Below are 17,771 nucleotides of genomic sequence, written 5' to 3'. Positions count from 1 at the left end.
TATTATTCTCAACAAAGGCAATAACATGTTGACGCTGAAAGTCGCGTTCCGCTCATCCGTCTCAGAAACCCGGGAAAACTGCGCATCCATCTGACACCCGCCCTTCAGGATTCCTCTCGAGTTCAGACTCTGGACCAGAGTCAGGTCGTGGCTCAGCTGGTACAGAGTCTCCGCTGTAGCGATGTAAACCGTGTTGGTGGCCACAGCGAAGTGGCGGAGGTCTCCATCAAAAGTGAAGCCTCCATTCTCCTCAGGCACCGAGCCTCTTCTCCCCAGAGAATGAACAACAGAGCCGGCAGCACGATCATCTTCTTGCAGTGATGACAGCAAAATGCTCACACATAGACGGTCTTCATGGCACTCCGCTCTCCTCCACAGGGTCACTGGTGTCGTGCGTAAAAGCGCAGCGCGTCGGATGAAATATTGCCGATAGAGGTGGATGCAATTCGGAAGCGCCACAAAGAAATGGTAACTTAAAACAAAAGACGCCCTCATAAGCGGTTTGTCGTTTTTACAGTGGTGGAATGCATGTGGCCACTTTTAGCTCGCTTTTAAAGCTTTAGTTCCGGTCTAATTTACCGCGAGTTTGAATTGCGGGGAAAATGTGAGTGAGATCACGGACAAACCAGATGAGGGACGTTGGCACTAAGTAAGAAATCTGCAAGTCCTAAGTTAATGTCAGAGACCAATATCAGTATGACTAGTTCAGCCACCACGCTCTGAGAGAAACAGACAGAGCAACCACAGACTACACCACAAACCAGTGGTCTAACCAGTCTTTGTTAGACCACTGGAGGAAGTTTACTTCCGTGAGTTCAGAATCAAGAGTTAACTTTTTATCTTCTTTTAACTTCCAATCAGCTGAAATTTCAGCTGATTAGAAGTTGATAAAGTTAACTTTGGGTTTCATATCAGACAGGAGACAAATGTAGAGCGTTGAGTGTCTGATCATTTTACTACAAGGGGGTGTCATTACGGTATGTAACAACAAACGAACAGTTTAGTGACGCGATGACAAGGGATTGCAACCAAAATCAATGCCAACTTTATTAATGTGGCGGCAAATGCACCTGGTGAACATATGGCTTCAGATATTAGGACTATCATTCATCATATACCATTGTTAGGGGAGAGTGGGGACAGTTGCAGCGTGTGGCAGTTGCAGCATTGCTGATTCTCCAATCAGGAATGAGCTAGAAGTCATGAAACTCCTAATGCACATGCTCAGTAGGTCCCCTCCATCTTTCTGGAAGTTAACAGCCACATGCCATTGTTTGCATATGGGAGAACTGAAATTCAGGTGAAAAATGCTTTTTAAGACCAGATTTTTGTCACACTGTCTAAACGGTTTAAGTATTGATCTTTATGGATTATATGGATTTTGAATGGTGCAGTTTCTTAGCTCTTAACAGAGTTGGAATTACCATATGTTAAAGGACTAATGTGTTAGGCTAGCATTGCTAGTTTTAAGATGGCTTTTGCCAGGGGAGCGGACAGTTGCAACACATTGTTGCAACTGTCCCCTATGCACTATATCACACATGGTGTTGCAAGCATCCCTCATGACTTAACAATAATGACAATTAGATAAAATTGATGTAAAAGGCAATTCAGTGGGTTTGATAACTTTCTAATTCTCAAATGAAGCTGAAAAATGTTTAATAATTATGCCAAACTATGAGTTTTATTACATCTAAATGACTGTTGTAACTTTGCCCCTGGTACTGTTGCAACTGTTATTTCATAGGACAGTTGCAACATTTTTCAAAAGTCCATTTAAGTTACAAATTACTTTCATATTATCATATGTACACATGTTTGCAGCGGTATACGGGCTTGAAAGTAGGTGACATATATGGGTTTAATATATAATTCTTTTTGTCTTTCTAATACAAGCGGTTGCTGAGAAACTAAAGGAAATGTAAAAGTGTTGGCACCCCCCTCTCCTAGTAGTCATTCTACAACATGGCTCAGAGAGGGTGTGTCACCTAGGCTAACCTCGTCTAACCTTAAGAACATCTGGTAGCTCTCCTAAATTTACGGAGCATTTTTAAAACCAAATTTAATTTAATAGATAGTTTCAATTATAGTTGCAAATAGGAGTCATGTACTAATGTTCAAATTTATTTTTAATTGGTTTTGCCAAAATCCACTAAATGTTGAACTGTACAGGTTGCATGCTGCTTTAACAAGGTACAACGATACAATTTAAATCCCTGAACAGGTGGCCTGACAAGTTAATTAAATGATTTACCCCACAGTTATTGTTCTGATGGAATTAGAACTACGGTAAATAAGTCCAAGATTCAATTGTGAGCTTAAGAGCAGCCCATGATAACATGGACTAAAGTGTCCTTAGCCGGCCGAAAATATCTACAACTATCAGGTTTTACCTACGACTTTGCCGGTATTTGAACATCAAACTGACAATCATTTCTTCGCCACTGGAAATAGAAATGGTGATAGGGGGCATTTTTCGTCTAAAAGCCGCTTTTAGATCATTTGTAATCCCATTCATTGTGACGTTTAAATGCCTGTTTCACCTCCTTGCGTTTTGGCTTCCGGGACACTAGAGTCGCTGCCCCCTCGGGTGTGGAGATGTAGCGGCATGCAGCAGCCACCTGGCAACCAGTCAGGCAGCAGAGTGTCGGCAACTCAACTCCGCTCCGTATATTTCACTGGCTGCCTCCGGTTTTGGGTTGAACGTTCCAGTCCAGAATACCGATGACTGGTCTGCTTACCCATCCGCGTCTGTCCACCCAGCTGTTTTTGCGCCATATCACTCTTCCATCCAGCTGTGCGCTGCGATCCAAAAGAATGGACGCATAACGATCGGCGGACCTGACAGCTTTATTGTTGCATTTTATTTGTTCCTTTCTTCTGCTTCTACCGATGGCGTTTCATCACCGGGAGATTGGTACTGCGTTCAGCGGTCGCTGGTGGTCGCTTGCGTTGTGCCGGTGCGGAGAAATGAATTACCCGTGGGCTATTGGTGCGCGAGGTTTGCGCATGCGGCACAGGAGGTTATATGCACTGTCGGATTCTCTCATGACATAAAAGTAATATTTCTATGATATCTGGTAGGACATATTGTGCTATTCTGTTTAGAATTAAATGGAAGCGATGTGCCAACTGCGTTGCGTTTAGAAATATATAAGTAATCTTTTCTAAAGATGAACGGTGGCATCTGAAAGAAGTTAGACTAATCTTTGTTGAGCTGTTGAATGTGAACAAATAGTTTTCTGTGATTACGATACAATATCACCAGTTCAGTCTTAATGAATGTACAGTTTATTTTTACTCTGCTGCTTGATCATCCTCCACGCCTTTCCTATTGGGTTAGGACTTGTTGCATTCATGAGCAGTGCTGAAGTGTTGCATAATAGCCCACATCTCGGTAGGTTTCAAGATTCAGTCCACTAGGCAGGGATTGGGGGACTCCCGGGGGATATTACCGGTGGTTTGCGGGTAGGATACCCAGCAAACATGGAAGATGGAGAATGAAAGAGTAGATACAATTACGAAAATAAACATAACTACTGAAACAACAAGTTGCAGCAACTGCATGGCGTACGCACATCTCAAGATAAGGTGCACATTGGTACGCGAAATGAAAGGCGGCTTATACTTTAGTGGTTGGAATGCCGTACATATGCTGGTTCAATTCGCCGGTGCTGTACTTTTCTTTTTTAGATACTCCATGCGCTAACTCCATACTTGTTGCGCACAGCAAAGGGAGATTTTACACTTACAAAATAAATGATCTTAATAAAATGATCGCGGTTAACACATGATAGTAATACAATAATGTATTTACAAATCATATATGAAAGCTCTGGAAGCGGCCTTTCTGCATACTACTTACACCCAAATTTTTGGCATTTGGTAGTAAGCGCGCCAAACAATGTTTTTATGGAGTGGGTCCCCATATTGTTTGTCTTAAATTTAGCGTTTGTTTAACGGACACCTTAACTTTATTTGTGTTTGAAAATACTTTACTTTAACTTGGGTAAACATTTGAGATAGAGGATTTTTACCGATATTTTTACATTGTGGTATTTCTACTATTATTTGGTAGGATTTGAATACTTAATACCTCCAGGATGATTCATAGAACAGCTTGTTTCCTCCCCTCAGCAGTAGAGGAAAACTTCTAAGACTGGAGTGCTACTTGAATATGAAAAGTTTACGATCAGCGGAGACCAAAGTTTGCTCGGCATGAGGGGCGGTCTGTGAGACCTGCCACCTCTGGTTAGTACTAGCAGTCAGTAGGACAGCGTGGGGATTCTTTCCCCTACTGGTTTCTCTCCAGGACAGTGCACCGAAGTTCACTGTATGTATTTAAGATGACAGGCCTGTGGTGCAACAGGCTTTGTATAGCCCTGTGGTCTCTCCTCTATAGTTTAGGGGCTCGAGAGGTCCTTAATCTCCTGAACCACAGCACCACCACAGATTCATTTCTCAGAATTAAAAAAAAAAAATAGCTTCAGAAACCCAGCTAGGCACACAGTGGAAAAATATATACTGCGTGCCTAGTTTGACAGTTGGATGGGGTCCCTGTAGAGCAGTCTGGGGTAAAAAGATAAAATTATGGATGTTAGGCGATTCTTGGGTTTCGACATGCTCTGGGCGGGATTATGACTAGTGATCTGTGATGTTTTTGGTTTAAGTGTAGAGACACTTGAGATAGAGAAATTAAAGTAGTTCAGGGGTGCTCTGGTAGCTCACCTGAGTACAGCGTGCACCCATGTACCAAAAGTTCAGTCCATGGCGGCCCAGGGTCGATTGACCTCTTGACTCTTTGCTCCAGCATCTCTTCCCTCCCTCTCTCCCCCTATCATTTCTACAATTCCTATCAATTAAAGGCCAAAATAGTCCACTCAAAATAACAAGTTAAGAGAAATTAAAGTAGTTCAACATTATGAAAAAAATCTTGTACTGTGCACGGTTTGGCTGCAGTCAAAGCAGCACCAGTTCTTTTACTTTGCCGTTGCATTTTTAAGTTGGCTATTACTTGGCACGGGTGAAACTTGTTTTGGTTTGTACTGTATCAGCAGTTACTGATTTTAAGCTGTGGATTCTTTCTGTGAAGTCGTGCTAATTTTGTAACGTGGTTACTACTTTTGTGTTTATTATGCTTAGCAGTAGTTTGTACCATTTGTTTTTGAATGGATTACATTCATTTGTAGCGATATTGGAGTGTACATCACGTTGTTTATAGACCAGGTGGTAGGCAATAGTCTGACTCATTTTTATTTGCACACAGAAACTATTCTCTGGGATAGGGATCGTCAGCCACTTCAACCTCCCACTTCAGCGTTTATCTCGACCGTTACGACTAAGATGTCTTGGGAATTAATGCGTGCATGAGAGAATCAGGATGGTGGGGTGGAAGGCATAAAATATGGCGAAATGGAAGAGGAATGACCGATGTCGGTGGGGAGACACTGATGTGTGTACTATTCCTCCTCTCTCGCTGGTGCTTCCTGCTGCTCTGTCGCGAGACCGAGGTGAACGCACTGGAGTGGTGTGTGTGTATTATTATTATTGACCAGCATATTCACAGTAATATGTGTGAGATGTAAAACCCGATAGAAATCAACTTAGCGTAAAAGCGAGATCGAGGCAGGAAGACAGCTGAACAAAGTCTGTTATAGGAAAGGCTGTACAAGCTGTTATTGTTTAGCAGGATGCTACACTATATAATTTACTATTCCGTTTACAATCACCACAAGGTATTTCCAAGAAATGAATGAGGCATTCCCTCCACACTCTTATTAGTTGACACCTCAAACCCTCTATCTTTCTGTAGCTGTCTGCTGCAAATGTTGCAAACTCACTGTGCATGGGCCTACTGATTTTAGAGAGACCAACATGAAATATAAGATTCAGGTGGAACACTTGCCATTTTGTCCCTTCTAGGGACAAAAGTTTTTTAGTTAGTGGATGGGTTGTAATTTCCTAATCAATATGCAGCAGTTCGCAGACTTGATGAAGGATACGTTGGGTGGGTAGATAGGAACTGCGTGCCAAAGGTGTGTGCCATAGGTGTGATTGAGGCACCAACAGGATGGGGTTTTGAACCTGTTAGCAGCTGGAGGATTGTTGGACATTTTTCTTTAAAGGGAATAGTTTGACGATTTGAGGGAAATCACGCTAATCCCCTTTCTTGCCGAGTGTAAAGATGAGAGATGTATACAACTCTCTCTCTCTCTGTAATCTGTCGATTCACGTGTAAGCAACTGGTTAACTTAGTTGCATAAACACTGGGGAGGGTAGCCTTGCTACTGGCTGTTTGGGAGGTAACAAAGTCCTGCTTGCACAACAGACCGACTGCGTTGTAGGTAGGCAGATTTTTGTTTACTGAAAACCAGGCTAGCTGTTACATGATCTTTGTCTAAGTTAACGGCTGCTGATACACTCCTACATATTATTTGCTGTAATACAGGCATGAAAGGCAATGAATCTTCTCATCTACACTTCCTAGAGAAACAGCATTACGCATATTTCCCAGCATATCTCAATGTCAACATTTGAATAGACGGTTACAAATTACTGTTGTAAAATAAACCACGATTTATGAAGTTACGAAGCTCTGGTTGAGGTTGGTTAAGTTTAGGCACTGCGAGAACTACTTGGTAAGGGTTAAAAAAAAGATCATGGTTTGGGTTAAAATGACTTCTTCATTAAGGTTGGGGGGACTTTTGTTGTCATGCAGATTTTACTAACAACCAATGTTGGTTTTATTGTTAGGCAACGATAGCGGTCATGCTAAAAAAAAAAAAACACAAAATTACACTGATGTTGAGGAACCAGGAAACAGACGGCAGGTCAATTTTTTTGGCTGCTAGAAACTTTGTGTCTCTTGAATGTAGAAATGGCGTTACTTGGAGCGCAGGCAGATTTTTTTGAAACAGTCTCAAATGTACAGCATGTGGACCGTTATTGCTATTGCCATAGTAATCAATGTGGCCCTGGAGAACTTAAGATTACCAAGCTTTTGGTTCAATGCAGCTGCAGAGTTAATTGATTCACCTCAGGTGGAAAGCGACCTCATGACCAGCTTCGCAAATGCTCAAAACACCTCAAACTAAACTGGAAAGACAGAACAAAATGTTACTTTATTTCGGCAATTAAAATTAACACTATAGTATAACACACTGTTTGACTGTGCTGTCTGGCTGGCGTCCACATTGGTCTCATGATATTTAAAGAGGCAGGCTGACGGCTGCCATGATGGCCATGCTGAGAGGGCAAATGAGATTGATCGTCGACCTCCCTTGAGCCACAGAAGCAAATACGCATGGGCATGTGTGTGTTGGTATTAAAGGGAAGAAGTTAACTTTAACTCTGAGTGTGTGTGTGTGCTGCAGTGGAAGTGAAGAAACTGGCGCTGAAGTTTGCGCCATAGCTTCAACCAGTGTGAAGCTATGGCTAACATGTCTCTGGCACCACGACACACACACAAACACGATTCTGTTTTCGGTTTTCACCACCATTTTTTCTTTGCTATATCTCATTTCAACACAGGGATGACTGGAGATTTTCTTGACAGCTACTGATGATCGATCATTTCTCAAACATGGCTGAAGCCTTCAGCAGGCTATTTATTGGCTCTCACAACTGCCAGATGTGTTTTAAAGCCAATTTTCGTCGCATTGATCATATTGAGTCTTGCATTAGGTGCAAGTACAATTAACACGGGTAATGTTGCTTTAGGATTGCCAGATATAGTTCTGTGCCTTTTGATCACATAAAGACTTTTTTGTTGAGGAAGTAGTTGTTTGACAAGAGAAACAAAGAATGAAATTGTATGTATTATGATATGAAAAAGCAACGATAAATGCTGTAAATGATCGAGCCAATGGAAAACGGATTCTTAGCTGTCTGGCGAAACAATCTATCATAGGCCGCATTATGAATCTCAGTATTCTGTGACACTGCAATGTTTCATTACCAAATTCACTTCTGAGGACTTTAAAGCTTAGAAATCAACTATATAAAGCTGAAATATGGGCCGCTTTTACAAAAATTGATGGCTAATTGCAAATTTGGTAAGACGTAGCCTGACTTTAGGAGCTCCACACAGTCTGACGAAAGGCAGCCATTCGCTGGGCTCCATACCCAGCTTTAAAGTCACCCTTTGTGGATAATGTACCGGGCTCCTCGCGCCAGCTGCCGGGCATAACTAATATATTTACAGTTTGAATTTCACACGCCACTTATATAATAACATCATTCCCCAATGTCTTATAAAGCCAACCGCGTCCATTTGATTTTAAGGCATTTTTATGAACGCCGGTGGCGCTCTTTTTTGTAGGATCGGCAGCTGCTTGCTATATGTCCCATTCATTACAATGGGGAAATACCGCAGCTAGCTAGCTAAGCACTGTCGCCATAACTAAATTATATTTACAGTTTGAATTGCCACGCCAATTTTTATATATAACATCATTCCCCAATGTCTTATAAAGCTAACCGTGTCCGGGATTTGGATTTTTAAGGCATTTTTTATGAACGCCAGGCTGCCTTTGTAGGACCGGCAGCTGCTTGCTATATGTCCCATTCATTACAATGGGGAAATACCGCAGCTAGCTAGCTACACTTTCGCCATAACTAAATTATATTTACAGTTTGAATTTCTCCACGCCACTTATATAACATCATTCCCCAATGTCTTATAAAGCTAACCGTTGTGTCCGGATTTGATTTTAAGGCATTTTTATGAACGCATGCCTTTGTAGGACGAAAGCAGCTTCTTGCTATATGTCCCATTCATTACAATGGGGAAATATCGCAGCTTGCTCACTTTCGCATAACTAAAGTATATTTACAGTTTGAATTTCGTCACGGCATGAATATTACAGATTCCTCAAGGTCTTACAAAGCTTAGCTAACACTTTTTAGCTAACACCGATTTCGGATTTCAACTGAATGTATTTTTGTGAATGTCAGAGTTAGGAGGAGGCTAGCTAGCTCTCATTGATGGACTCCATCTCACCGCGGCTCTATCAATGAGACTCGCGGACAAGAGGCGTTTATTTCCCCGATTGTTTGTTTAAATAACTCAACACACATACCCATTATAAGATTAACTGGAACCTGCGGGCTGCGGTAAAAGATTGCGGGCGTAACAAGCTCGCTGACACTGCGGTCAGGGCGGCGATGTAGCAACCCAGGTAGCACCGGCGCTAAACTCCGACACACAGTCGGAGAAAATTTGCAATTAGCCATCCATTTTCGTAAAGTGGCCCATATTTGAGCTTTATATAGTTGATTTCTCGCATAAAAAAGTTTCAGAAGTGAATTTTGTAATGGAATAGCAGAGATCTGCGTGACCTAGCTAGATTCAGAAAACTACCTGATCTCAGGTCAGTTGTGTAGCCTATGTAAATGTTGGGGCGTGACCGTTCTCTTAATACACCCAAGGGCTGACAAAGGTTCCGGATTTTGAGACGCTTACGCAAGCAACTAGCTTTGTTGGGATTCGCCCGTTTTCAGCGGCAGTTTCAAAATATGAGATTTTCATAGTAAAGGGGTGTCAATGTGATTTTGAGCTTCTATGTATGTCCCATTTACCCACCGAACTGTCGTTATTCAACTATGACAGGGTAAAATCGGTTTTGCATTCTATCACCTCTTTAAGATCATCACTCAAATGTTGAGATATTCCGCCTTGGACCAAAGTGTTCGACTGGCTGAAAGACAAACCAATAGCCATTCCAAACCAATACAGACTGTTGACTAGTACCCTAGTTCCTTTAAACATTTTGCATCACAATCACCAGAACAATGAAGAGAGCACAATAGAAATATGTGTAGGCTTACTGGTGGCTATAAGTGACAAACTTAAAGTTTACTAAAAGTTTCTGTGAAATGGTGCGTGGTGAACTGATGACACTGAGGTAGAAGCTCCGTTGTTCTTCAGTTAAAACTTATCGCCTCTTTATGTTAACATAATGGTGACAAATGAATGCCTATTACATTACATGTATCTTCCAGCTACATGTACATAAATGGTTTTTGCATGTTAACAAGCAACAGTGTTAAAGATGTTTTAGAACAAAGGCAGAATTGATATCTTCGGTTGCTGTAACTAAAAGGGAAGTGATCTTATGGTTAAAGACATTGGTTTGTGGAAGTGTCTGTCTTTCTGCATGAGACGACCCCCAACCTGTAACTGTTTACTCACTTACCGACATTGTTTCCTAGAATAAGACTCAGTCAATTCTAATGAAATTAGTGACAAAGCACTGGGGACACATCCCATAATAGCCTACCTATGTTTTCACTGCCCTTTCTGGGTGTCTGTTAGTGTTGACAGTGCTGTTTAGAGCATTCGTAATGCCAAAGTATCAAGTAAGAATTTTAACTAAGTTCTAATAACTTTATGATAACCATGATGTAGACCAGGGGTATCAAACTCATTTTCCCAGAGGGCCTCACTGGAAAAAGAGAATCACACCGAGGGCCAGACATGTAAAGTTTATTGACGTGCTTTTGTTACTGTATGTACCTCTTTTTTTTTTTTTTTTTACATTTTGTTAGCTTTTTTTCCTCATTTTTGTTGATTTTGTTCTGACTTTTCAGACATTTCTGTGCGCTTTTTGTAAATTTGTTGCTTTTTTCCGACATTTCTGTGCGCTTTTTGTAAATTTTTGTTGATGTGAAGCCCTACAAAAGTCATCAAAAGAGTTCCTGATGATACATTTTTTTTTTTTTAAACAACAACCAGTTTCACAGCCTGAATATGAGTCGGCAAATCTGCCAAATTCTGCTTTGAAGGTCAGATAACTGCAGTTCAAAAAACACTTTCCTGTGTTTTTGGTTTGGCGCACAACTAGGCGGGCCAAAATTTATTGTGAACCCAAATTGATATACGGGCCAGATCTAAATGTGCAAGGGGCCGGATTTGGCCCGCGGGCCTTGAGTTAAGACCACATATCCCATCAACCCATGTGTGCGTTATAATGTCTCACTATTGAAAGGGGCTGCAGATTCAGAAGCTGATCCCAGTGATGGTCTTGTTTGTTCACAATCATTATTCTACTGTTTCAGTAATGATTAGGTTGAGATTTATTGATAGCTGATTGAAGCTTTTCTTGTTCCATCTCCAAAAAAAACTCATTTTGCAAAAACACTCTTTTGCTAATAGTTTTAATATTTTTACACTCCTCCACTCAGCAATCAGTAAACTTTTTTATATTTAGAATAATGTGAGAAAGAAATCGTCATGATAAATAGTTATTAGTTAAAAGCATTGCCAAAAGGCTAAAGTTGTCACATCTTATCCTCAAAAAAGCTTTTATCAAACTCTTAACTTGTGTGTTGGGAAATAAAAATGCCAACAAATCCAGTCATACCTGATCCAGGTGCTGCTTGGTACAATGTGGGTGCAGGATGGGGACGACCGATAGGTGATTGTAGCATTGCCATGGCAACTACCATCTGGGAGGAGAACACATACTTTGACCACGCCTTTATTATCGGCACTGGGAATGTGGAACGTCAGTTTCACACCAGTGTTGTTCCACACAGGAGATCTGATCAGAGCACACAGACAGAGAGAAATCAGTTAGGCTGTGGTGACAATGTCTTTTCCTATATATGTAATATATAGTCATTATCTATCTAGAATAGAATACATTTTGGTTTATAAATTATATATATATAATTTATAAACCAAAATGTATTCTAAATTTTTTCAGATCAGACACAGTAGTGTGTGTGTGTGTGTGTGTGTGTATATATATATATATATATATATATATATATATATATATATATATAAAATTTAAAATGTTTCTGAAACTGTGTATTTTTTATCTGATGATAATGAAATGACTTGTAACAACAAATGAGACAGAAACAGTGAAAGGAACACTATTTTTATATAGCTTTTATTAATGCCTTTGCCCAGGTCAGATTTTTCCTGCGATATCACAAAATGATTTACAGCAGGTAGACGGCGCATTAACACATTCTGACGGGTCACAGATTTTGGCGTAACACCAGAAAAGTCTGTGTTAGTGAGTATAAAGGTAAAAGGTAGCAGGAGATTTCTTTATCTAGGCCTAATTGTATTTTAATTTTAGAAGTTATCTGCTGTAGTTATGGCTGATACAGGATGCAGGACCATCACAGAAAAAAAGGAAATTAAACAAAGAACAACTAAAAGGAAAGTTTTATGACAACAGGCGAAACCCCGAGTCAACCTAGATCTGTCGGGCTTTCAACAGATGGAGACAATTATGGGATTGTAGATGATTCAAAACCCAGCCCAAATTGGCCCTCAGGTATGTAATATAGACATATTACTGTATTACTGTATTTTATGAATAAAATAGACATTTTATTCATAAAATACAGTGGCATTCATAAGCTTATGAACCCATGCTAAAGTTGAGTAAAAAGAGGAATAAAAAAAATCATCTTTTGGAAATTGATCTTAATGCCTTAATTAGCCAACCTTTAAGATCACCAGTTTTCTTTGTGAATGAATAATGTATCGTAAATAAATAAATGTTCTTCCTTAAAATACAGGGGGCATAAGTAAATACACCCCTATGTTAAATTCCCATAGAGCCAGGCAGATTTTTATTAAGGCCAGTTATTTAATGGATCCAGGATACTATGCATCCTGATAAAGTTCCCTTGGCCTTTGGAATTAAAATAGTCCCACATCATCACATACCCTTCACCATACCTAGAGATTGGCATGGGGTACTTTCCATAAAATCATCTCTCAATGCAAATCAAACCAGCTATTAGGCTAACTGAAATAAAACCATGCCAAACCATCCCCCCACCCCCCCTTCCATATAGCGCGGACGTGTAATTCCTTGTAGTCAGTGTTTGTGTTGGCCTACTATTATTATCTTTTCCCTTGTCCCCTTGTAGTTGTGTAAAGCGTCCTTGGGTTTCATGAAATGCGCTATATTAATCTAAGTTATTATAAAGTTGGTTGCTTAAACAAACTCTTAGTGCTTTGGCTCATGACACAGTAACAGTGACACCCGGTTTAGCTCACAATACATCCAGGCTAAGTTACCATTTACCACACTTTAAATGCAACAATGCATCTGTAACATATTCTCTTATTGTAAATGAATGATTTTCTGCTTGAGCAAAACATTCATCGCGAATATATGACCTCCGGTAACTCTAACTCAGTTATATACAGTAGGCAATACAGCACCCGTAGAAAAAAGACCTTTACGACAGCAGGTGTGGTAAAAAACACTTTTGGGGCCGCTAGAATCAACACAAACTGAAAAGTTAATATAGCCATTTTAACGTCAATGGAAAACGTCAAGTGGTTTGAAAGAGAATTCATAAGGAATTATGGAAAAACAACTGCGGTGCAAGCAGAATCCAACTGCACTTACACTCGGTTACGTAATTATGCCACTCTGGATGTTATTGACATAGATCTGCTATGGTGTTCCCAAGGTGGATAACAAAAAGTAGTCTCATTGAGATGAAGACCAACTTTTTTGGAGGGAATATAACAATAAAATAAGCAGACCCTATGGATCAGCAAATCAGAACCTCATTGATTGCCTGTGGAGCACAATCAGCTTTTACATCACAAATCCAGCCTCTGGCTTTAAGAAATAACAGTGCACATAAGATTGGCTGAAAATCTTGTAGGAATTGGGAATTCCTAATGAGTGGCATAACAGGATTGTTCTATGAAATGTAAATTTAAACAACCTCTAAATTGACTCACTCTTGTGGAGTGCAGTCCATGTCTGCTTGGATCCTCACTCTGGTCACATCACTGAGGTTAGAACCAGACAGCACTGCATGGTTTCTGCCGTAGAAAGACACCACACTGGGAGCGATGGAGGAGATCTCTGGTCTCTGACAGTAAAACACACACAAAGATATCCAGTTTGAATGCATTATCTTCGACTGATGTTTTAATCTCTACTGAATGTGACTAAAGTGAGAATCAGAGGGAAAATGTGTTTGAGAATTAAGGATTAGACTCACAGAAAAGTTCATCCCTGACTCCATCTTTTGGCAAACACTGTCCTGCAGGAGGAAGTTAGGAGAAGAAATGAAGCATGACATTCACTTTGAAGGTTCTATTAAGAGTTGATTCAGGACCTGTTTCAGCTAACGTTAGCTTAGCTAAAAAAGCTGGAAATAATAAGTAAGAAATCAGCTTGCTTTGGGTATATTCCAACAACTATAATACAGTCGTATGTGTTGGACGTTCAGAAATAGCAAATGTAACATTTTGGTTTAAGAAGCAGTTAGCTTAACTAATTACTGATCAGCAATAGTATGTGTCTTCCCCTGTCCTCGTAGTGAAGGTGACATCTTTGCAAAGTGTCTAAACTCTGAACAACTTTGAGCAGACAGTAATGTGTTGAGTGAGTTAGTGACTAGCTTGCTAACATTAGCTAACGAGACACAACATGTAAATACGAGTTTTGGTGGTGGAAGGCATTTCTTTTTCTAACTTTTGATGGAAGCTAGCAGTTTGTTTCCCCTTTGTTCTAAGATCAGACAAGTGAATCTTTGTATGAATGAAGCAATACATTGGAATCATAATGAGTTAAAAATATAATTACATTCCCCACTCCTTGATTTGCCCAGGAACAGCCTTTTGCGCTCCAGCTACATCCGGGACCCACACACTGCAGACACCTGCAAGAAAACAAATGTTAGAAACTATTATTACTGTAAACACTCAAATATAAATCATAATGACTTAACACAAAGACCACAAGATAGGAATACTGTATATGCTACCTGACCAGAATCAGAAAAGGGTTTTTTGCCAAATAAGTAACACTTAGAATTTCAAACTCCTGTGGATTTATGAGGACTATTGTTGACTGCTCCTCAGATCTCTGCAGGGTAAACTGAGAAAGCTAGCTAGGCTATCTGTCCAAGCTGAGTTTTCTCTCGCACTCTCTCTTGAGTGTAGCGCTGTCCATGACAATTGTGATAGGTTTAAAGAAATGCCAATTAACCTAGAGCATGTTTTTCTCCCACCCCGAATAATGGGTGGACTAGCCAGACCTTCCTCCCGCCCGCGGTGTGGGTGGTCTGGCAAAGTGAGCCAAAAAATTATATGGAGATGCTGCCTCCTCCCTCCTCATAGACGTTATGCTATGTTTGAAACTTAAACTCAGTTACTCCACTCAAAAGCCAGTTAATTAGTTTTATAAAATGTTTTCAATCAATTTTTGAAAAACTTGATACTGTTGTATCCGAGTTAACTGCTTCTTTAGTGATTATTCTATTACTTTCTTACATCTTTTGTTCTGTGTATTTTTTTTCCTTTTTGTAACCTTTATATACAAAGTTTTTGATTACTGCCATGTGTGGGTCAATATGTGTTTGTGTGTTCAGCTTTCAGTTGTATGCATGTGTCTTATGTCAGTTGGATGCCTGAGGTTGAGTTTACAGCTAAAATGTTTATTTGTACTTCTTCACATTGATTCTCAATAGATAAACCTTGGCATGACAGAAATAAAGAACAACCAGATTCCGGAAAAAGACAAGGTTACATTATTTTTTCTGTGTAACTGGGTCCTGATAATTAATCTTGAAAGAAGTCTTTTGTTTTTCAGCTCTCTCTTTGATCATTTATGTTAGACATGATCTGTCTACTTACATTTCTTTAAAATGGTAGTGGACTTACAGGACAGAAGTTGGCGGTCCCTCGATGTCTGAGCAGTTGGACAGCTTCAGTGCTTTAGACAATTGTGTCGTCCCAACTCTAATCTTAACTGTGACATGCAGGCCTGTTAAGGGAAAAAAGAAGTGAATATGTGATGTCTTGGAACAATATATAACATTAAACAACACAGATTTCTCAACTTCATTTGAGGATTCTTGTGACAGTGAAAGTCATTGATCTTCAGGTTTTAAATTCACTGGATTATTGTATTTATCACATGTCACTGACCTCCAGCAGGAAGTGTGCTATTAGAAAGGATGCAGGTGCATTGTGGGAATTGTTGAGGAAGGCCGTCTCTGCAAAGCTTACTGGAACTTGCAGAGAATTTACAGGCGAAGTTAGACACCTTCTGACCCACACTCAGATGTGTCTGGATGTTAAGTGTGATCTGAGAAAGGAAGAATGTGAGTGTTTACAAAAAGAAAAAAAAGAAAACTGACAGTCACAACTGAATAAAGTTAAAAGCCTGTATGTAATCTTCACCTGGCCTGTGTCGTCCTTTACAACTTTGTAGGAAACCATTTTCTGTTGAGAATCGTCAGGAATGGATAACCAGTCTGAAGCTTGGCAGTCATCTTCAAATGTGCAACTAGGAGGAGAACATTATGTTTTAACTAAGTTCATAATTGTTTGTTGAAGGTGTCACCTGCAGATGTTGTTCCTGACCTTTTTATAGTGCCGCACCAGACGCAGTACGGATCCTGTGCAGACCAACAGTCCTGCACATTTGTGGATGTGCTGCACTTTGACACAGGTACACGCTTCATCTAGAACAAAACACAAACACTTTGAAAGTATGGAATACATAAGGCATCGTAAATTCAAAATCCTTTAGTGTTCACCCGGTCTAAAACAAGTATGTTTATACATGTACAATGCACCCACCTGGTTTCTAAATGGCAGGTACACGTGTTTAAGATCTACTTGATCCAGATGCATTTTGGGAAACACTCGGCGGTCGTCAGTGGCCCTGTAGAGCACCCTGGGACAGGTGGTGTGATAGTTCTTGTCCACAGCAAGCTGACAACAACAATAACAATGTAGCTTTGTTATGTTTGCTGTGTTTCAGTTTGAGCTGCAAGGCAAAGCTGTACTGGAGAGAAAGGCTTATCAAAATACTGTAAAAATACAACCACTGAAATTGTGATTTTGAAAGGTCACCAGCTTACCTACACACAATGAGCTTCAGCCTAGCTAACTAAATCAATTTAGCTTTTTCCAGCCACTGAAATTATTTCCATCTTTGAGAACATTATGCTGCTTCTGGGAAGTACCCACCATCTGTATTTGCAACTTCTATAAAAAAAGAATGTACATCTAACTAGATCTGTATGCAGTGTGAAAACGGCTATATTTCCTGCAACAAGTCCTGTGGTGACTTTGCAGAAGCATTGCTTAAAAAAGCTCAAAACCCCTACACATACTTCCTTCCATCCTTTACTCTCTATTGTTCTCTTTCCATCTTTAACTATACATCCAAAAAAGCAATAAAGGAAAGTTAAAAAAAAAAAAAACCTACACATACAAATTGATAACTGGAATGAGGTAAAATGCATTATGGTTATTAAATAAAATAGTTACAGAAGCATCTTACATTTATTTTAAATGATCTGTATAATATGTAAAGAGTAGCTATCACTGCAACACAGTTACTGTGTTCGGAACAAAATAGGTTATTGAATGATTGATTTCTATTAATGAATAGAATACATATCCTGTAACTTTTTTTATACACACCTTAATGAGCTGCCCATCTCCTGTCCCAATGAAGAAAACCATCCAGGCCTTGTGTCTCACTGCCAGCACAGAGGTCATGGACTTCTGCCTGAAGAGCACCGCCGTGGGCTTCAGAGTCTTTGGCTGAGAGACAAAGACATATTACTTTGAAACCAAACTTCCAGATTAGACAAAAGGTACTGAGAGCACTTCATGTCCAAATGTCTCTGTTCAAAGCTTAATTGGATAAAGAAATAGAATTATTATTTTTGTGCAGCTGTCTTCTTCTGCAACAGTAAGTAAAATTGAAACCATTAAATCTATTTAACCCTCACATTAGTTGACCTCTCAT

At 39.9% G+C, this 17,771-nt stretch overlaps 1 protein-coding gene across 1 annotated transcript in view; it reads right to left on the bottom strand.

The window, feature by feature from the left end:
* The window catches only part of LOC120553415 (plexin-C1-like), a 37,399-nt gene that overhangs the window by 17,793 nt on the left and 1,835 nt on the right, over positions 1 to 17,771 (bottom strand). Inside the window, exons 2-5 of the mRNA XM_039791782.1 lie at positions 17,441 to 17,563; positions 16,589 to 16,723; positions 16,370 to 16,470; positions 16,187 to 16,292 (exon numbers count right to left, since the gene is read on the bottom strand). Coding sequence (XP_039647716.1) covers positions 16,187 to 16,292; positions 16,370 to 16,470; positions 16,589 to 16,723; positions 17,441 to 17,563 — 465 coding nt within the window. The remainder of the gene's footprint in view (positions 1 to 16,186; positions 16,293 to 16,369; positions 16,471 to 16,588; positions 16,724 to 17,440; positions 17,564 to 17,771) is intronic.

This window comes from Perca fluviatilis, chromosome 23, assembly GCF_010015445.1.
Source record: "Perca fluviatilis chromosome 23, GENO_Pfluv_1.0, whole genome shotgun sequence".
Classification (NCBI taxonomy): domain Eukaryota; kingdom Metazoa; phylum Chordata; class Actinopteri; order Perciformes; family Percidae; genus Perca; species Perca fluviatilis.
This window is presented reverse-complemented; position numbering and strand designations above follow the sequence as displayed.